Source organism: Malus domestica, chromosome 16 (genome assembly GCF_042453785.1).
Source record: "Malus domestica chromosome 16, GDT2T_hap1".
In the NCBI taxonomy this organism is placed as follows: Eukaryota; Viridiplantae; Streptophyta; class Magnoliopsida; order Rosales; family Rosaceae; genus Malus; species Malus domestica.
Genome location: NC_091676.1, coordinates 795194 through 818038, shown reverse-complemented (window position 1 = coordinate 818038; position 22845 = coordinate 795194). Strand labels below are relative to the sequence as shown.

At 36.8% G+C, this 22845-nt stretch overlaps 3 protein-coding genes and 1 non-coding gene across 4 annotated transcripts; 1 reads left to right on the top strand and 3 right to left on the bottom strand.

The window, feature by feature from the left end:
* Positions 1–6229: 6229 nt before the first annotated feature.
* On the bottom strand, positions 6230–8001 carry LOC103403472 (protein XRI1). The gene is made up of 5 exons (XM_008342320.4): positions 7816–8001; positions 7486–7676; positions 7286–7367; positions 6940–7176; positions 6230–6744 (listed from the first exon to the last, which is right to left on the bottom strand). The coding sequence occupies exons 1-5, from the start codon at positions 7934–7936 to the stop codon at positions 6455–6457; spliced, it is 921 nt and encodes a 306-aa protein (XP_008340542.1). The 5' UTR covers positions 7937–8001; the 3' UTR covers positions 6230–6454.
* A 2414-nt stretch (positions 8002–10415) lies between these two features.
* LOC103403473 (uncharacterized) lies at positions 10416–11213 on the bottom strand. The gene is made up of 2 exons (XR_011576866.1): positions 10760–11213; positions 10416–10676 (listed from the first exon to the last, which is right to left on the bottom strand). It is a non-coding gene; the product is annotated as an uncharacterized protein (transcript).
* A 1346-nt stretch (positions 11214–12559) lies between these two features.
* On the top strand, positions 12560–14370 carry LOC103403474 (L-lactate dehydrogenase B). The gene is made up of 2 exons (XM_008342322.4): positions 12560–13260; positions 13673–14370. Exons 1-2 carry the CDS (start codon positions 12643–12645, stop codon positions 14120–14122), a joined length of 1068 nt encoding a protein of 355 aa, XP_008340544.1. The 5' UTR covers positions 12560–12642; the 3' UTR covers positions 14123–14370.
* A 4710-nt stretch (positions 14371–19080) lies between these two features.
* Positions 19081–21916, bottom strand: GAD3 (glutamate decarboxylase 4). The gene is given in 5 exon segments (NM_001294084.1): positions 19081–19699; positions 20071–20592; positions 20716–20916; positions 21380–21584; positions 21749–21916. Coding segments are annotated over 5 exon segments (1533 nt in total). The 5' UTR covers positions 21829–21916; the 3' UTR covers positions 19081–19174.
* Positions 21917–22845: the final 929 nt, after the last annotated feature.

The window sequence follows — 22845 nt, the reverse complement described above, 5'->3', positions numbered from 1 at the left end:
GTATAATGATATGTAACGTATGTGCTCGTATTTGGACACACTGAATTGTGAAATAGAATGCGCGTATAATACATAATATTATACAAATACTGACTTGTGCAAATATAAATAAAGCTACCGTACCCTACTTGTGTATGAAAATACTGACTTGTTCAAAGCCGAGGACAAAAAGAGAAAATTTGAGAGAAACGCGTCTGGGAGAATTAGGGGCTTAAAATAGAGTAAGTGGGGTGGTGGTGGGTAAGAGCTTTTTTATAGAGAGAAGAGTAAATGAGCAGACCACCACCACCACCACGACGTAAACCACCGTACGCGTTGCTTACTCGGTTAAAACTCGAAAGGACATCCCTACGCGGCTTCAACGCACCCTAATTTATAACCTAGTCCATCTTGCTGTCGGCAGCTTATCACAAACCGCCTCCACTTCACTACTGCCTCCCTTTCTTCCGACGGTCACCCGCCACTTCATTACTACCAAGCTAGCTACGAGTAGAAGCACCGACCAGTATCTGAATATGGCTGCTTCTGCTTCTGCTTCTGCTTCTGCAGTGAGGGGAATGGCGGTTCCTCGCAGTAGTCGCTGGATTCCGAAACGCGGCCAAGTTCTGAAGAGGGTTCTGAAGTCCATCTTTGCTTGTGTCTGCTTTGATCAAACAGCAACTACACCAAACAAAAACCCTTCATCTGTTTTTCCTTATTGATCAGTTTATGTGAGGATTTTAGTACGTACGGACTTGGTCTAACTTCATTTGTCATGCATTTTGTTGCTAGGGTTTCTTTTACGCGTACACGTTTAGATTGTTTTTTGTTCATGAATTTTGATCGATCAAGTAGTAATAATAATAATAATTGAAATTTGGGCCTCTGTCTTTGTTTTTGTTTCTCTTTGATTCAAAGATGGCAAGAACACGTCCCCCATTTTGTTTCTACGGTTATATATCCTTGAGAAATAAATGAATGTAGAAACACAGAGGACTTTTATGGCGGCCATTTGTATGCGTGACGGAGTTCGAGTTTGGACTGTCATTTGACCAAAATATTCAGTAAATTTGTTTGATTTAAACGACTTTCACACTAAGTACAATCGTATGCAATCATCAAGGGGTACTAAAATATAAAGCTATTTCGTACATCCTTTAAAAGTAAGGAAAACTAATGAAAAAGGCTTGAAAACTTTGAGTTTTAATGATAAGGACAAAATAAAGGGTAAAGTGAATAGTACCATGATTGACTTTTTAGTGTAAAAATGTGGTTTTTCGTTAAAATAAACAGTACCGGATGTTTTTCGTTAAAATTCCCTTAAAAGTATCCTATGTATAACATGGTTGGACACTGCTATTAAAAGTTTATCTTGACTCACTATATGAATAAAAAAAAAAATTTTATATATGCCGCGCGCGTGACATCTAGACCCATAATTCCCATTTGCATTTTGGATAATGCTTGTGTTCCCTCCATGAAGCTAGGAACCTACTTGTCCTTCTTTTATACAATTAGCGAATTTTTTGCGTCTGAAAATCATAATTTGAACATTTCATTCTCTTTATCTCCGTCTAAATATCGTATTAGGAAAAAATCTTTGAATTTGGAGATTATTTAGTCATCCATACGTGTCAAACTAATCAATGATTTTTGTGACAGGTAACATCCTTATAATAAACCGTTCATTTGTTTTATGCACATAAATAGTTAAAAGATCTCCAAATTGATTTTTTTTTTTTTTTTACAATTATGATCTTAGATGATGATAACGAAAATAAACGGTTATGATTATTATGTTTGAACTATAAAAATTGTTAATCATATATGGAGAACAAGTATTCTCTCATTGTCCGTTTGTTCTTTCATTTTTATCCAAGATTGAGATGGTCCACTACCAAGACCTTAAGTCGGATCCGGATCGCAGGGGCCAAACTACAACTGGATGCCTTGTCGCTTGTCAGCAAGTGTAGGCCAAAACTCAACGGTGAACACGGTGTGCACATCATAAATCTATTGAGAAGAGAACCTCTCCAGATCAAGTGATCCGAATGTTTTAAATTTCATTTAACGGCCCAAAATTATTATAGCTTTTAAGGGTCAAAACAGGTGGACCATTAGATGAAATTTTAAAGGCTCATATCACTTAATCCGGTGACCTTGGTGGAAAAGATCCGGAAATGATCTCTTCTCAAATCTATTGGCTCTAACGTTAGCCACGTGGCCCATGTCATGGAGATTCTGTACTACCATTAAATATGTCATGATGCTACATAGTTCTTTTTTGCCTTGGCCTTCTTCGGGTAAATTTGAGCCATGAACAACTTCTCGTAGCTCATGAACTAATTACAAAACCTACGTATGTACATCCCCTTATGATGAAGGTAACGATTTCTGGAATGGTCAGCTCCCATAGTGTGATGACGGTGTGTTATCATATTAACGGAAAAAAAAATTATAACTTAATAATAGTATTTAATTATGTAATTGAGGGAAATTTTTCATTTTCAAACATGCTCGAAGGATTGTGCTCTAATTCTCCTCCTACAATATCGCTTATGTGAGATAACATTATGTAAGTGGTTACGTTGCCATAAATGAGAACGCATGTGAAATGTGGTTTACTTACTTTTCGAGAGTTAATTCCTTTCTCTAATTACTAATAGATGTTTTTGTTTTTCGGTCGAAAACTTGTCTGTGATGTTTGACCAATGACCAATGAGTATTGACCATGTCTTGCAGTGGGAAAGGGGGCAAATGGTTAGTCTGAGTTCAAGCTTTGGACTTTTGACTTTTATTTTGACCAATCACTTACATGGCGGCTGCACTCTGCAGCAGCCAATCACATATAGTTATTTGCAATTTCCTCACGGCTAATTATTGGCCCAATATCGATTCTGAAGCAATCATTTAATAATGGGCCTTCGTGGGCTTAGTGAACTATATCAATATAATTTGAGTGGTCTCTGCCGTTCCTTCAATTATTTGTTGTCAGATTAAATGAATTAAAAAAAATATTAAAAGACATAAATCAACAAGAAATATTTAGAAAGTAAAAATTTCTATATAGATAGCATCGCTCTATAATCTATACTTTTAATCCCCATAGCAATATAATCCATGTTTTAAATGAGAAAGATTGGGGATTTGGAAAAGAAAAGGTCGATGATATTCTCACATATACCAAGGGATTTTCTTTTGCTAATTTAAAAAAGATATTCAAGAAATAACGAGAATTTTGAAAGAAACATGTAAGAGAGACCATATATTTAGATAATAATTTGTAAATCGCATAATGTTGCTGTTGATATTGGATTACTAAAAAAGTTTAAAGGTGAAATTCAATCAAAGTGTCACATTGTATGATTTACAATATATGATTTAAGCAAATAATCTCTTTAACATCAATCACGATAAAAATATTGGATCCCCCTAAAGCGATGCTAATTGAATACAACACTAATCATTACTATATTTTGTTGGATTTTTCATTCAATGAAAGAGAAAAATCATGCACATGACACAAACCTGATATTAGTGAGGGGTTTACGGTTTTGGAAAGAGATCATCTCCGGATCTCTCCCTCCAAAAGCCCAAGGATCAAGTAATCCGAGTCTTTGAAATTTGATTCAACGGCTAAAAACAGAGAAGTTAGTAAAAACTTTTAAAAGCTATAATAATTTTTGGCTGTTAGATCAAATTTCAAATGTCTGGATCACTTGATCCCGGGGCTTCGAAGGAAGAGATCCGGAGAAGATCTATTTCCTACATTTTTAACCAAGTTCTTAACAGAGAAGTTATCTTCTTTTTGGAACATCAAATAGTGTGTGGAGATTATTATATTACCTTTTGACCCTTTTCTTTTTTTTAATTTGAAAGGTCGAATATCAAAATATTAAACGAAGGATAATACTTGTATTCTCCTTTTAAGGAATGAACTTATCATTCTCCCCATATAAGTAATGTATATTCGTCCTACAAATTTTATAATCAGAATCATTTAATTTGTTAATATTTATTTGAAGATCACTTGTACAAAATATCATTTAAATGAGTGATCATGACTAGATGTATATAAAAAATCAACAGTGTAGGTACCAAGTAAAATGCTCATTTTGATACGTTTGGATGATTAAGGGATATTTCTTATTCAAATGATTTTTTATACGAGTGATCTTCAAATACTGATAAGAAATTGAATGATTCTAATTATAAAATTTATATGCTCAAGACTCGTTATTCGCAAATGAGGGGATATGTGCATCCCTGTATGAGGAGGATGCAAGTATTATCTTTAAATTAATACAATTCTTTTACTTTCACTCTTTGAGCCACCCTACTCATCCTTTAGGTCTTTTTTGCTACATGGTTCTTTGATTTTTCTCTTTTTTCTTTAATTACTTTTCTTTTTGGAATATATATATATATATATATATTATTTTTGTATAACCCTTTTTCTTTTCTTTATATATAACTCACCTAGATTCTGCAAATCCAAAGAAATTTGGGCATAAAAAAGTAGGAAAAGCTATCTTCAACTTAAACCAACAACAATGATTGTTCTAACGAGACAAAACACCAATCCTCGTCACTCCTTTGCCACTCTCGCACAAAGCAATTTGTACAAGGACGTCGTATGTAGCTACTACACAATACACACGCCGCTAGGACTTCTGCAACATCTATGGGAAACGTGATTACTGTGAGTCTGAGCATTCGTGTGATCTGCTCAACCGAGAAAAATTAGGTTAACAACTAAAGAGTGCCCGACTACATTATTTGTAAAGTATTTTATGTAAAACATGAGGCTCCAATATTTTTGTCCTATCAAACTACATGAATGTTATAATTACTTTAATCAAACAACGCTATCGAAGTTTATTTCAAAGTTGTATATTAGAATTTGTCTTATCGAATTGCATGAATGTTCATAATTACTTTAATCAAACAGTATTATCGAAGTTTCTCTTGTCGAGCTCAAGTCGTATTATATTAGAATTTTGTATCACAAAAAGTCAAAGGTTATTCGAGGGTAGTGAACGATCATCAGTGCAGCACATATAAGAGCAATTAATTAAAACAAAGTATATATAAAACTCTCACTTGGGTGCATGTTTTCATATTTATGGTCCCACATGTTTGATATTGTCCGATAATCCATGCGATGTTTTTGAATTGTGGGCATTGACCTAATTACTGACCTATGTATTCAAGAAGACATGCACCACAGAACATGAAGAATGTATGCCTTAGTAAACACTAAACAATCAGAGAACAGTATACTCTATGATTGGCGCACTGCTTAGAATTAATTACATAATTAACCTACTGGGTGCCTCATGATCCCCATGCCTTAGAAATCTTGGTCGATCCGATGTATACATACATACATACATACATACATATATATGTTCATATTGGAAAATGATTTGATTTTTACTTTTTAGTGGTAGTAGTTGGAGTCTTGGAGAAGAAGGTCTGCAGCAGGTAGCTATGAAAAAAGGTAAAGCTAAAGGTAAACGATGGGAAATGGAAGATGATAAAGCTGTCATTGTTTCAAACATTATATGTACGTAAGGTTTTGAAGTGCGCAGTGCTAGTGATTAAATCCATCCATCTTATGTTGAAAAATTATTAATGGGTTAGGTTATATTACATCTCATCGTCAATAGAAGAAATATTGATGTAGTACGTAATGGGGCAAACAAATGTCTAATGAGGCGTGTTAAAGCATCTGTACAGTATTTTTATTGTTTATTTTGTACAGTATTTGTATTGTTACTGATATGCCTTTTACTCGTTTTATTTTGTGCAACTAATGTTAATCGTTGTTGTCTAGTTTTGCATCTGTACAGTATTTTTATTGTTTGATAGTCATAACTAATGAGATCTGATGGATATATTATGCACCCCTCCAATTGTCCCCACTTTAACAAATCAAATGACCAAACTGATCTACTTTTACTTTAGTCTTTACGCCTTGCGAAAACTGGGGCATAGCAGAGAGAACATATATTGCCTTATAGGCAGGTCTCTGTGCCAGACGATATATTGGAAGCTTTAATCTTTGAAGAGGCATTTTCGTTCGTATTCTCTTCTCTCTCTTTCTTTCTTTTTGGGCATTTTCTTTTCCTACTTTAATTCCACCATGTTAATTATTATGACCTCAGAAATGACGTTCTTGTTGCACATCTAATACCTCAGTTACTCAGTAATCTACACAAAAACTTGAGTATTAACAGAGACTTAATTAGTAAATAACAATTCTTAATTATGTGTACGTAAAAGTAAACCCATAACACATGCATGTTACACATGGACTGTGGAAACATATATAGGGTTTTCTATACAATTCACAGAGATCGAACATATTAATTTAAACTAATTAACTAATTAATCAAAGATGGATCGAACTCATGCATGCTAAGTATATCTAGCACCGAGGCCATTCACTAATTAGATGACAATGATTAATTTAACCTTTGGTTCTGATAATAGTGATTGTGCCTCTGCCCTGGGTTTGAATCCTGGTAAGGGCCACCACAGCTTTGCCAGAAAGGCCAGGGCCATCGGCAGACACGCATGGTCGACACGCAAAGTCCCCAACTGGGTGTCGTACTGGCCGTGTTGGCGGCATTAGGATTCTCTCATTGATGTCGTTCAAGGTCACGTCGCCCTCTACTCCGCCCGGCTTCACCAACGCAAATGGATAGACCACCCTTGTTATCACCCTCTTCTTTTTTTTCTTCTCATCACCACCACCACCTGTATTAGAGAACGTGTCAACAATGCCGTCAATTTTGTTTAGTAATGCTATTTAGGCACACATGCTATCATACTCTCTAATACTAGTAAATCCTGTATGCCAGGTAGGATCCACTTCAATTAGAGGGTGTGTATTTTATGTGTTTATATAACATTATTAAATACGTATAGTACTAGATTCATATGCTTACATACCTACAGCTGGAACAGCAATATTGGTTAAAAAAGTTTCTTTGGGAGCAGGTAAATAATCAGAGTTGGTGTTGGCCGCGTCTTTGCTAGAAGAAGAAGAGGAGGAATCAAAAGCTTCGGGAGCTGACATTGTTGGCTCTTCTGGTGTGTTTATCTTTGTGCCGACTATGTCGTTTGTGATCTCTTCGGACACGAGTCTGCTCATTGGTGTGGTTATACTTACAGGATCACCTAGAAGAACTGAAATTTAAACCATTTTAATACTAATTAACTATAAAACAACAATTAAGAAAGAACTAAAACTGTTATAGATAAGCTAAAATAAAGTAATTAATTATTACGTAATTACCTGATGGCCCAGAACTGGAAGTAGTTAGCTGGCTCATGCAATCAAAATTCTCAGACACTTCCCAGTCTGAATTCCAGTACCCCTGTTTATAAAATTTAAGTCAGAAATTGGCTCAACATTTATGAAAAAGCTCTTACGATTATAAAAAAAAAAACTAGGCATGCAAAACGAGAGATCTCTCGAACACGCTAACCCAATACCTTCGCAAGAAGAGCAGTGGAGGAGTCTTTGAGCTCGTTATCACCATCGGTATACGCGAGCAAGCGTCTTCTTTTGGATCGCTCGCTAAATTCAACCAAAGCGTCTTCTAAGTACCCCGTCGAGAAATCCGACTGATCTACATGAGGCGATGAGTAAAATGCTACATTCATCATCATGTACTCTTCCATAGCTGCACATATTATTCAAAAGTTATAATTAACCCTAGCAAGCTAGAAATATATCACTGTGTTATATTCAACGACAAGTAAATATAAATGTAGACAAAAACAGTGAAAGGAGAGAAACAAAGGAAGAAAAGGTGGAGAGACCTAAAGACATTCTGTCTGTGTTGAGGACTCCAAGGTGGCTGTGACAATCCCAACCTAGGGAAGAGCTGTGAAGGCTACTGTTTGTGAAAGCCATGGACATGGAGTGATGAAGCTCGCCCATCTCTCTCTCTCTCTCTCTCTCTCTCTCTCTAAAAGTCTTAACGACTCACTCACTCAGACCCATACGTTTCTTTTTATGGGCAAAGCCATGACATATATAGAGAGAGTGGAAAAAGTGAAAAGAGATTATATGAATTTGGGAAAAAAAATTTAATTGTAATTGGAACACGGATGGTACACCACGTATAATACGTGGTGGAAAGTTTTATTTTTTAAGTTATTAACTTTTTAACATACATATCCCACTATTTGTATAATAACACGCGGTGTACCACCCTGTGTTTCGGTCACATTGAAAAATCTCTCAAAATTGGATAATATTAGGTAGACCAAATTTTCAAATTAAATGTGCAAATTAAATGATGTGTCACCAATAGGAAATAAACACATTAATTCATAATAAGTAATTATTTAATCATCAACAACTCATATCATTTAATTTACAAAATTTAATTCAAAAACTTGGTCTACCTAAACGTAGTAATACTCAATCAACGGCAAATATGTTAGACAAAAAAAATTTTAAAAAGAAAAAAAAGTGTCTCTTGGGATTCGCGAAATGTAGTCTTAATTTTAATTTTGCTTTGGTTAATAAGAAATATGTGGGGGACTAAATAATTGCAAGCGTACTCATGTGATGATGTTGCATGCAAAAGCAAATATTGCAAGGCAAAGATGATAGATATGCCCTAGTACTGTTAGACACAATTCAAATTTCAGCTTTTCCTTTTCTGTTTTCCCCTTCAATGTTATGCTTCCCAACCGTTCTCCTTTTTGAGACTTTTTCCACAACCTTCTCTCCATTGTGGGGTTTTATCACTTATTTTCCACCTGTAAATTTTCTTTGCTCGTTCGCATGCATTGGGTCCACCTATTGGCATGCTTGTGGTTGGTAACTCGAACGGAGCGAATCATGAGAAATGTTTTTATGTGCCGGTCATACTATTACATTGTTATCAAATATTATAATTTAGGTAGATGATGAGATTAATTTTGCTTATAATTGGTGAAAGACATAAATCAGAATGATTTATATACCGGATCGTTACATTGTGATATAGTCAGTAAACTACACTAGTACAAACCATTATGGAGTGGGTTTAGTGGTTGAGGACGAATTTTAAGTTTGTATTTCACACAACACGTCTTGTGTTTGATTTCTATAACGTAAATGACATAATTATGGCTAGGGGTGTGCTATTCACACATCATTTTTTACTTCTCACACACCCCTTGTTAATTTCTATCCGTTGATCTTCTTTAATTCATCCGATCTGACGGCCGAAAACAAAAAAGATGCGAGAAAAGTAATAAAAAGTGTGTGGATATCACATCTCTTATGGCTAAAAAAAATTTTAAATACATATGTGAAGCTTCCTGACCTCCTAAAGAGTAAATTGCTATAGTGAAGCCGCCAAATAATGAAAATGATACTCCTGTCTTACACATTCATGGTGATGTAACAATCGTGTTGATAAAACACACTCGAGGAGGAAATTTTATTTTACAAAGAGGTGGGTGCGTGGGACCAGTATCCTTTTGATCATGGAATTTGAATGGCCAAGCTTTGTCTGATGTAAGTCACCTACATCGTATTTCGTGTGGACGTTGACTGATGTACAATCCGACGGCAGAGCATGTTTCTTTGATGTGTCGTACAGACTTATTGTGTGGTGCTTTGTGCCAAAAGACACTGATCTTCGAGTCCAACGGTGGGGATCAGAATTGGCCGATCCTTCGTATTAGTGCTTTTAATCATATATAATTGAGAGTTAGCCCCATCGACAGCTGGATTCATATCGATTTACTGCTGGTAATCAGCACTATAAACACAGTTTAGTGGAAGTTTTAGCATTAATCCTTCAATCCGTTATCTGTGTGAGAAACAATTTGAAATTCAATAAAAATGGGACCCGGACCCCAAATTATAGCTGTTTTCAAAGTAATAATATAAAGCTTCAGGGGTTCTACACTGCACATGCACATGCACATAAGACACAGCTTGATAAAAATATCCAAACCCGCAAAGTTTCTGATAAGAAATCATTGTGCATTGTTTTGGTAATGGCAGTGAATAATTCATTCAGTGCAAATAGTCTAACATAAAAAACACTGTTATTTCATTCATTTTTTTCCTTCAAAATTTCATTATTATTAAAGAGAAAGTTCAAAACTACTACAATAATTTAAATAAAAGGAAGTTTCAAATCCGAGACGCCTAGGTAAAAATCCAACTTATTTCATTCATTTGAATTGGTTTTAAATTTGAAATTATTAAATCTCTGCTGTCTCACATTCTATATTCATGTACAAATACTTTTTTTCCCTTTTTTGGGGGGCAATTTTTATTCACTATTTCCCTTGTTTTAGGACAGTTTCGTTTTGTTTTTTTTGTTTTTTTTTTGGAAATATAGGACAGCTTTGTTTTTTTATTTATTTATATACTATCTTTTTCGGTTGTAGCCAGAGAAATAAGAGAGTTAGCTGGTAAGGATAGGGACCATAATCTATTAAGAAATATTACGACAAGAACACCACATTTAAATAGTACGTAAAAGTAAAGTAAAATAGTAGTGTGCCCAGAAGAGTCAACGATCACAGCAGACAGCAAATCAAATGACCCATCGTTGCATGTTATTCCCTAATTCAACGTTGAAAGACATTGGATGTTTCTGGTCCCCCTTTATACATGTATTGCTATGGCTGGACTCTTCTGACTTTGGCTTATGGCACCACGTACCCTGCAAATCAAACAATTAATTTTACAACACCAGTTGCCCTTTATTTTGTATGTCTAAATAATATTACTTATGTAACTACTTACTTCCGCACTTCTTTCCGGCAGGTCGTTTCCTGATGTTGCATCGCTTTGCAATGGTGATGGCAGTGGCGGGATTAATACCAGCTTGCTTTGCCAAAGGTGACAACAGAACAGCGCAAAGGCATTTTGGGGTAGTCTTAATCAAGGCACCAACTTTGGTGCAGCAAAGTTGGGGAACCTTGGCCCTCACGTCTCTGGCCGCACTCAAGCAAGGGCTCAGGCTTGTTGCTGCTGACCTAATCGGAGTCTTTCCACATTCTCCAGCTGCAACAACTTCCTCAACGAAAACGTTCGTAGCCAGCAGAAACAAAAACACAGAAACAATGAAGGCTTTCATGTTGAAGCTCAACGTATATATTTGCAAGATTACTAATCAAGTTTGCTTGATTATATATCTCTTTGCACTGACCTGATGAACTAGCTCAATGAACGGGTATATATATAGCATGAGGAGAATGATGCGTTTTGCAGTAGTGGGGTGGTTGTGGGATTGTGGAAGGATGACTATCAGGGTTTGTGGCTTAGTTTTCAAAGATGTAATCATTTGGGACGAACTGCGTAGAGTGTTCACACTGAGTGATACTTTCGCAAGGTGACACATAGTTAGATTTTTGCTTTCCTTTGTACCTGTAGAGTGCTTTAGATCTCTTTCATTTTTTTTTCTAGCCTCATGCTTTATGATTCTTCACATGCATTGTTGGGAGATATGCTTTGAGTAGGTGGTATTCGAACATAACATCCGGGGAATCTGTGAAAACCCACAACACCTGGCCACATCTGATTGAATTCAGAGTTGAACAGACAAGTTATTTCCTCTATGTGTATTGCTAGTTAGACCAATTTTGTATATCAAAATTGCAAGTCATGTAATGTGTCACTAATAGGAAATAAACACATTAACTAAAATTTAAGTAATAATCCAATCATCACCAACCACATCATATGTCTTATATTGCCGTATGACGTCATCACACCGTCATATGTCTTACATTGCCATTTGGTTTCCTTAGCATTACATTTCCTATATATGTAGTCATCACACCGTCTTGTGATATTTTTGTTTCATTGCCACTATAACACGTTGAATGTTCATGTATTGGTAGCACAACTTAATAGAGTAACAATCCAAATCATGTAGTGAAGATCTTTTTAGAAAAAATCTAAATCCACTCGTATGTAATCAAAAGCATTTCTAACGTATTTGACATAAAAAGTGATTATATCTTTGAATAATCTAAGCCACAAACCCTGATAGTCATCCTTCCACTCGTATGTAATCAAGTGTGTATAGATTGTAAAGCATTTGAAAGCGTTTTTATTTTATTTTATAAAGTACTACTTCTGAAAGTACTTTCGAGTGTTTTTTCTAAAAAAAAAAAAAAAAATTTCTAATGAAATTTCAACACTCTTCCATCAACAACAACGCTTATGAACATAGCTTAAGAATAGCATTTCCAAATCGACTCTAAAATTTCCTCCCAATATGCAAGCTTTGAAGATGAAAGGGCCGTATTTCTTGTAAAAGGCCCATTAGTTCTATTGGACTTTTATGCAGATTGAAGATGCGGGCTGCTATATATCAATTGAGTTTTCTGATTCTAGAAGACCCATTAATGGATTGAACGTTCTGAAGTAAATCGCAAGACAAGGAAAGAGAGAAACTTCTTCCCTCTCCGGTCCAGATTCTCCATTAATCTCCCAATTTCCCAAGGCATGTCCAAGTCTTCGATGACAGCGTTGACTGTTGAAATGGAAGGAAATCTTACGAATCCCACCGACCTCCCCTCCCTCTCTCCGACGCTATATAACTCCCCCTCTGTCTCTCCTTCTCTAACATCATCAAACACCACAAAATACACAACCTAAATTACATACCCACAAAAAACATGTCAACCATGCACAAGAGCAGTTCAGGATCAGCACTGGGTCCGGGAGGCCTGGACTTAACCCAAGCCTTCTTCAAGCCCATCTCCCGCGCCGACCCACCTTCCCCCACCAAGCGCCATACCAAAATCTCCGTCGTCGGCGCCGGCAACGTCGGCATGGCCATCGCCCAAACCATCTTAACCCAAGACGTCGCCGATGAGCTCGTCATTGTCGACGTCAACCCCAACAAGCTCCGCGGCGAGATGCTCGATCTCCAGCACGCCGCCGCCTTCCTTCCCCGCACCAAAATCATGGCCTCCGTTGACTACGCCGTTACCGTCGGCTCCGACCTGTGTATTGTCACCGCCGGCGCCCGCCAGAACCCCGGAGAGTCCAGGCTGAACCTCCTCCAGAGGAACGTATCTCTGTTTCGAAATATCATACCGCCGCTTGTCAAGTACTCACCGGACACCATCTTGCTGATCGTGTCCAACCCTGTTGATGTCTTGACTTACGTGGCCTGGAAGCTATCAGGGCTTCCCAGCAACCGGGTTATCGGGTCGGGCACCAACCTCGATTCCTCCAGGTTCCGCTTCCTCATCGCCGATCATCTTGACGTTAACGCCCAAGATGTGCAGGTAAATAAATGGTATATTGCATGTACTATTTTGTACTATTAAATATGTATGTTGAGTCAATTTTAGGGTTTATAGAGATGACACGTAAACTTATTTATTTTTTTTCAAATTTAATACTTCCGAAAAACATAATCCTAGAATCAGTTAGGATATAAGCCTATGATAGTTTTCGCACATCTCTGATCAGTATTTTACTTTACAAATGTCATAATCAGAATTATTCACTTTAAAGATCATTTTTTGTGAATATGCAGCATCAAAACTGTTTATTTTTTTAGTCATAATCAAAACTGTTCAAATTTTCTTTCATTTTGCCAAGAAAGCTGCATTTTTATTTTATTATATATATATATAAGTTATATAGTTTTGTGCTTGTACTAATTTACTGTTGAAATATGGTATATATGTGTAGGCTTACATAGTTGGGGAGCACGGTGACAGCTCCGTGGCGCTGTGGTCGAGCATAAGCGTAGGGGGAGTGCCGGTGTTGAACTTCCTAGAAAAACAGCAAATAGCCTATGAGAAAGAGACACTAGAAAACATTCACAAGGCAGTTGTGGAGAGTGCTTACGAAGTGATAAGTCTGAAAGGGTATACTTCATGGGCAATTGGCTACTCCGCCGCCAACCTGGCTCGGAGCATACTGAGGGACCAGAGGAAGATCCACCCTGTGTCGGTACTCGCCAAGGGCTTCTACGGAGTGGAAGGAGGGGACGTGTTCTTGAGCCTGCCTGCGCAGCTTGGGAGGGGCGGGGTGTTGGGCGTGGCCAATATACATCTCACTGATGAGGAGGCACAGAGGCTGAGGGACTCTGCTAACACCATTTTGGAGGTCCAAGCTCAGTTGAACTTGGGAATATGATCCAAATAAATTATTATCACCTAATTATTTTTGATATAGTATTCTCTCTATATAGGGCATAGCTATAGCCTCTATGAGAGAATGCGATGGGTTCTTAATTTTCCATTCTGTTCAGTTCGCTAATTTTGGTCTAATTATTGGAAAGTGATTTACTGAAATTGAAAATAATTAAATAAACAAAAACATAAGGCAAGCTTTGGAATTTTGAGCATCAATCATCAATGGAAAGAATCATTAATTACAACTGATCATATTTTTTTTGGGATTTCAAGCTTGTGTAAAGTGATGTTATCAAAACAAGGTGTTTGACATTTTCTGGGAGGCGTTATTTATTTTTTTTTAACAAATAATATTATATATCATATGGGAGAGTGAACTAAATCTCAAAATGTAGCAATAATGTCATTCAAATTCGCCTTTGATGAGAATCGAACCTAAGACTTCTCACTTACAAGTGAACAACACTACATCCTGACTTTTGGGAGACGTTATTAAAGAGGTAAAATCACAATAACACGTAACAACATGAGGTATGAAACATAGGTAGCCGAGTCATCACCGGAGGAGAGACCCTTTCCCCATATATCTTCTCCTCCTTTGTCGCCAACGGAGAATTGAACATGAGGTCTAAGTGGTTTACTTATAATTAGACTACGTACATCCATATTGGTAAATGTAACATGTATTTCACTGCGTATAAGGATATTACTGTTCACATTGGACTATTGGAATGGAGATAGATGGGTTTGAGAGCCTTTTACCATAATACAGAAGTGGGAAAATATGAGAGTGACCCTTGAGTGGACAAGCTTCTATGATTTGGGGGATTAGTGGTATGGCCTTCGATCCTTTTCAAAGCTTCCTCAATAATGTTTCTATGTGTGGTCCAGACTAACAATTACTGATCAATGACAAGGCACTTAACAACTATAGCCAAGGCACTTAAGAAAAGGTCTCCTAAAACAATTTAAATGGCTAGTACATATTTACTACATTGCAAAAGATGAAGAATTGGTACAGAGGAAGAGGAAGATGATAGAGAGAAACAAGAGAGATTGTATTGATTGATTAGAGAAATTGTATACAACTGAACTTAAGAAAATGATAGCTATACAATCCCTTATATATAGCCATATATCCCAGTTACAATAATACCCTTCTAACTATATTTCTGTTATATCAGTTATTACTCCCCCCTTAAACTAAACTTGGAGTATCCAAGTGAAGTTTGAACTAGTCAGGTCTTGTCAAAATTAGAACTGCTTTCCAACTTTCTGTCCTGCAAGTCAATTTTTGGACCCATGGGTCTTTTGTTCGGTAGGCTTGATGGTGTGAGATTCTTGTTTCCATTCCTTCTTGTTGCAATAATCAGCACGTGCCTCGTTATACAACACAATATGATCATCACTCTCACCTGCCGCACCCCATATTATGTTTGCAAGCTCCTCGTTGTTCCAATCAAACATGTCTGAAGAAGCCACAGTTAATCGCAAAATCGAAACCGAATTCAAACCACTTTGAATAAAGTTGATGATCCAACATTGTAGCACTTTTAACTACACCAACTTTGGATTAACCTAATAGCAAGCTTGCTGGAACAAATGCAACAAGTAACTCTATGCATTTTACTACTGCTGAAGCTAAACCGTAATCCCAACAGATTTTCGACTTTGAACAAAGAAGCCATAATAACACACTCGCTGTATATGCAAATTACCCCTCCTGAATCTTTACAGAGACTGGCACCAAATCAACCAAGGAGAATGACACTCCAAGAAACCAAATCAACCAAGGAGAATGACACTCCTGATAGCTTCCTAAATCTTCCCATATACCAAAATGTCAAGAAACCAAATCAACCAAGGAGAATGACAATCCTGATAGCTTCCTAAATCTTCCCATATACCAAAATTAACCAAGGAGAATGACACTCTAAGAAATCAAATCAACCAAGGAGATTGACACTCCTGATAGCTTCCTAAATCTTCCCAGATGCCAGATAAAGAGACAGTAGAATTTCAGCGAGGCAGAGAGACATAATTGGACACCATAAAAATTGCACAGTTCATGGTTCGAAAATCCAGCAAACTAAATGAAGTCCATGACAAACACTGATCTTGACAAAATAGCGAACATTTTCTTACTGAAACGTTTAATCAAACAGATTATGTGCATCGTGAAAATCAGAAATCAAGAACCTGATAAGAACTTTAATCTAGAGCCAAAGCATGCAGAGGAAGCAAACCAGAAACCTTGGCGAATCAATCTACCAACTAGCAACAACCATGGCTTTCCTTTCTCGCTCGCACACACTGAGAAAACCAAGATTGAGCAAAACCCGAGTGAGAAATGGCGGTGGGTTTGTCTCTAAACGCCGCAGTTCGACTTCCCTCGAGGACCCACGAAGATAGTCTGGTCAGGCACTCATTGATTTTCTTATCTAAACTCAACGAACCCAATTATGTCCGGCGAATAATCTCTCTTTTTCCGATCACATTCCTATGGATTTGATCGGCAAGAACGCCAGAGCGGTGACTCCTGTGAAAAACCAACATGGGTCTTGATCCAAGAAACACGACAACTCGAGATACATTGAGAATTTAAACCCGCAATGTTTCCCCTGCGTTGAAATCAGCGGCGAAGTCCCAGAAGACTGCTGAGCAGAAGCGGGGCCGCCTCACGCTGGTGGTTGAATCAAAGGGGAATGATCACTGTCTCTTATCAAAACCAAGGTTAAAGACAAATTTTGACGAAACACCAATTCCTCTCTTTATTAATTGTTCCCTTCCACCACCGCAAAATGACCACATTCGATGGAATCCAAGAATCTCGCGGCACCCAGAACAACGCCCAAGTTGAAGACCTCACTCGCTTCGTCGTCCAAGAACACAGCAAGGAGAATGCCCACCGAAAAACTTATTGAAATATCTAATGAAAATTTGAAGAAAAGCTAAACTGGGAAAAAAATGAAAACAACTAAGAAGTGTAATCACCAGAATCCATGGTGTGAGCCTGGTGGCTCTGATTCCATATTAACTACATTGCAAAAGATGAAGAATTGGTACAGAGGAAGAGGAATATGAAGATGATAGAAAGAAACAAGAGAGATTGTATTGATTGATTAGAGAAATTGTATACAACTGAACTTAAGAAAATGATAGCTATCAATCCCTTATATATAGCCATATATCCCAATTACAATAATACCCTTCTAACTATATTTCTATTATATCAGATATTAGTACATACACACAAGCTGAGAGATTTTTCTATGTACCAAGAACATGCTCCGGCACACCAAATATTATAATACAAGTGGTTATATTATCATACTCACACCAAATATTATAATACAAGTGGTTATATTATCATACTTGGTGTGTCATGCCGTGTACCGGGAACAAGCTAATGACCTTGCTCTGTGAAGCCGTATGTTTATTAACTTTGAATTGTGTTTAAATCAAGTACATAAATGCTTGAGAACTTAATTTGCTGAAACAAAAGTGCTTGGAATATTCGAAACCCCAAGTATATATGTCATGGCATTGGCAATTACCTTTACTCTATGTTTGGATGAAGAAATTTTAAAATGACGAAAATTGAAATGACAGAATTTTATTTTCTACAATTTGTGAATTTTTTTGTTTGGTTAACCTAAAAAAACAATGGAATTGAATACGGAATTGTTATTTTTAAACTCTCTAATGAGTCAATATTATATTATATATTTCACCCTATTCTTAGTATAATTTGATAATTATTTTGGTAGAATTTTGATACTTTGCTTTATATTTTCAACATAGGACATTCGACTTTCTCTGGAGAAAAACATGATCAACTGGATGAATTTTGGAGTGATTCAAATTGGAAGACGTTCGTGTGTCTCTTGTCGTCTTCGTGTCAAAGTTTGGGACTTTTCTACCAAGCGGTTATTTTCTGGTGATTAAATGAAGGAGTAGTGCGCGTTGCTAAAGGTGACGTTTCTGGGCTTAAAATGCGTTTTTGGAGTCCAAGATGACCTCAGATGGGTCGTGGCCTTCTGGAGAAGTGTTTAGAATAGTCCAAGCTTTAAATCCAGCTATTTTGGCTAGTTTTGGAGCTGATTTGGGTCCAAAACGTGGTTGTGCAGATTTCTAGGCGAATTTACCAAGTCAATTTATGATTATGTTTCCTATTTTATTTTAATTTATTTAGTTTCCTAGTCTTATTCTAAGACTTTTTATTAGGAGGATTTTATTTAGAGTAGTATAAATAAGCCTTTTGGCAGACCTAGGGTTTGGGAGAGAATGCATGTATTTTTTTTTGGAGAGAAGATTTGGGACAAAGCTTGGAGATTTCAAGACTTATACTTTCAAGGTATTTTCTTTCTTTTTCTATTTCAATAAAGACTTTGTTTTAATTAATTAGTTGGGAATTGATTTCACGTCAATCTATTTAAAAGAATCCCTGTGGAGAATGACCTTGCTTGAGCCAATGATACTATAATAACTTTGTTTCTCTTGCAAGTATTTTAGGTGTTTTTAACTCTTTTGCGCATGTGTTAAAAATTCTATCACTCTCAATCATGGGAATTGGGAAATGACATCTATTTACATAAAATTTAACTTGGGAATTAGAGATACCAAATTCCAAGTTTTTTTTTCACACGGAAATTCTAAATTTCTATGTTTATGAATTCAAACAAGGGAATTGTTACATGTCAATTTATAAATTCTAATTTTTATCCAAATTCCAAGTTTATTTTCCTCGTTAAAATCCAAACACTTTCTAGTAATTGTGTGGATGCAACAGAAAATCTTGGTATGCATCTAAAAGCCCACAAAAGTTTGGTATATATTTTAGAACTGCCTTGGTTATATTTAACCCTCAAAATTAACATCGCTCTCAGTTAGTACTAGCTGAAAGTATTTGATCAAATGCCAAGAAACAAAAACACCAAAACAAAAGAAACAAAAACTCCTACCACCGATCTAATAAACTCGATCTCCAACAACAAAGAGTTCAACTTAGTATGGATTACTTAAATTGTTTATGTTATGTTTGTCACTCCGACTAGTAGCATTTTGCACCGTCCGTCATCTGGCCATTCTCTGTGTCTGTCCCACCGTTTCCATATGCAGCTCCATTTGCGCTCACTTTGTGATGACAATTTTCAACAGCAGCAGCTGGTGGCAACTCACCGTTTCCATTTGCAACTCCATTTAGAGACAGTTTATGATGACCGTTTTCTTGAATGGCAGCAACAGGATGCAGCTCATCGAGCTCTTTCAGCACAGCGTTGATGCTGGACAGAAGGTACTCAGCCCTAGTGCGAGAGAAGTCTCCCCTTATGACAACACGGAGCAAGGCCACATGCTTAGCATCCGCTGGCATGTGATATGCAGGCACAATAAATTGGTGCCGACGCAAACCCTCCGACACCTTAAACTCATCGTAACGGATTCTGTCCTTTAGTGAAAAGGCCACCACCGGAACCCCAATGTCCTTTGACAGTATCTTAAACTGCCCGGTTTTTTCCACTCCTTCTTTCACCACCATCGCAAGGTAGTGACAGTTTTCCATAATTTCATGATATCCCTGCCCAAATTTGCAGAAATATACATTAATTATATGCATGAGATCATTAGTATATTTGAACCCAAAAAAGAGATCATATAAATATATAAATATATATATATATGTGTATATATATATATATATATGTGTGTGTGTGTATATATATATAAAACAAGTGTGCCACATTTGAAGTCAATAAAATAAGTTTTATACACACACACCAAGTGTGGCACACTTAAGGTCAATAAAAATAAGTTCTTTCCAATCAAGGTCAATACTACTTGTTCATATTGACCTCGTTAAAAGCACAAAGTGTTAATTGGCGCAATCCTAATATTGAAATTATTTTGTAACGTCAAACAAATTACACTTTTAATCAATTAGAGTCTCACCTCAAAACCAAGTCGAATGAGCTGATAATATTGAGCAAGAACCTGACTAGACCCTTTGGAGAAATTGAGGGTGAAGGTGGGCTGGTCAGCTCCAAGGTAATTGATGTGGAAGATTAGGTCTTCAGGCAAGTCCTGTTTGCTCCTCCAAACAATCCACCCTATTCCGGCGTAAACAAGGCCATACTTATGACCGCTCGCATTGATGCTCTTCACCAGTGGAAGACGGAAGTCCCATTCAAGATCAGGGTACAAGAAGGGCGCGATGAACCCACCGCTCGCCGCATCAACATGAATCGGAGTGTCCCATCCAGTTTGCTTGTTCTTTTCCATCAAAAGATCGTTCAAGAGCTTGACATCTTCGAATTCGCCATTGTAAGTGGATCCCAAGATGGCAGCAACGCAGATGGTGTTTTCATCCACCATCTCCACAGCCTTGACGGGGTCCATTACATAATAGTCTTCCCTCACTTTCACTTTCTTCAGTTCTACTTCAAAGTACCTTGCAAATTTCTCCCAGCAAACCTACAAATACTTAGGGTGTGGGTTATGAGTGACAAAAAAAACAACTAGGGTTTATAAAATTTAGAAGAAAAACCCCAAAATAAGAAGAGATTGTGACATGAAGAGAATAAATTACGTATGTACCTGAACATTGGCACCAGTGACTATGTTGGGCTTGTCATAGGGTTTGCCGATAGCCTTCATCTTGTTCTGCCACTTCCTCTTGAATGCAAGGCCCGCCAGCATTATGGCCTCCGATGATCCTACTGTTCCCGTTCCGGTCGCAGCCTCGCCGTCTTTGAGTGGTGCATTAAAAAGATGGGCTATCATATTGACGCACCGATTCTGAACACATGTAATTAACACATCATGATCAGTCATGATCACTCTTGAGAGGGAATACAAAATTATATTAATATCGATTCCGCTTTGACCAAATTTTTAATTACTTTTTTTTTATTCTAAAAAACTCGTGAGGTGTCGTGTGTATATAGACAACAAGTTCTTGACCAAAATAGATAAAACAAAATAAAAACACAAAGCTACCTAAAGGTTCGACTAAAAAAAGAAAAAAAATGAACAAAAATGACACTACCTAAAGGATTTTGACACAAGTAGTTGGACATATATTAAGTACTTGACGCTTTCCTTTTCGACAAATTTAAGCGTTTGATTCTGAGTCAAAAATTTTATCTTTCCTTCCTCCTTGGACATAATAAAAAAGGATATATATTTTAAAATTTTGTAATAGATCTTTGTTCTTTTTTATTTTTTTATTTGTTATTTTTTGGTGGTCTAGACACGAGACCTGAAGATCAGTGGTAGCAGGGTACTCATCCATGTCAACATAGTTCTTGTCGAGGGACTCCATGATAAGCCTTTTAGCCTTATCCTCCATCGATGTTGTCACAAACGAAGCCAAGTTCAGCCTTGGGTCCGCATCCAACCTCAGCTCATCGTCTATCATTTGGAACGCCATGTCCTCTGGCATTGAATTCTCAGGCATCTTGTACCTGCACCACCAAAACCATAATTAATATCAATATATTATATACATATATAGCTACCGCAAACCATGCATAATTGCTGACAATACTACGGAAAAGGTGATTCAAACTTAGATGCCATGGAGCAGCATCATGCATGATTAATTCACGCAAAACAACGAGATACATACTTAGCCGGTGACGTTAGGATATAGCTAGTGGTGGAGTGGAGCGACACATCGGACTCTGAGAATGTTTTCGAGAGCCCCATGGTGGATCAAACCAGCAGAGAGAGAGGAAGGACAAGTAATTAGGGCAGAGCAGATATCACACAATTAAACTGGCTAGCTAATTGTAAGAAAAAATGATTGATGGGAGAGGGGTATATATACGAATTGCAGACGTGAGATTGGGGTTGCTTGGAGAGGAGGGTTGAAGACCATATATGGTATTTATAGGGATATCTTACTCGTTTCTTCTGTCTGTGATAAATCTTACCAGATTCTCATGATCAGCACCATTCAAGGAAAGTCGGGGCTTGTTTATTGTCCTGCCTGCCTTTAAAATTTCTAGAAATAGCTGAAAGAAAAAAGTTGATTGATTAATTATAAACAAAAAGAAAAAATAATAATTTCCTATTGTATTTGATTGTATCTCAAACAGAAATAATATTATAATAAGTTACTCTTTTTTTTATCAATAACGATGATTTCATTCCACTTCAATAAAGCATTACACATTTGGGAACATTCAAACTTTTTGAAGAAAAACAATATTTAAACCTTTGGTAATAAATTAATAAGAGAAAGACTAAATTTGTAGATATGATTTTGTAAACTAAATGATATAGAAATTGATTAGATTATGATTTAACGTTAACAAACGTGCTCATTTCTATTAGAGACATATCATTTAATTTGTAAATTTTATTTACAAATTTAATTCTTTAATATTACCTTTAAACTTTAATCACGTAATTTTTTGTGGCGAATCGTTACGTGGAAGGAGAACAATTGAAAATACAAAACTTTATTGACCACGACGACGATTTTAGGCAAAAATTCTGGATGCAGCATAATTCAGTTCCTGTGTGCGTGCTGCGTGCAATGGTCGCGACGAGACTAGAAGTCATCGTAAACCGTTGAACTTTAATTGTTCAAAGCAAAAGCTAAAGGGAAACAAGAATGGCCCTCCAAGAGAAAGCCATGGGAACTGACCAAATCAAATCTCTAATTGGTAGAGAGATTTTTCAATGTGTTTGGAATATGGTATTATATAAGTGGAAGAA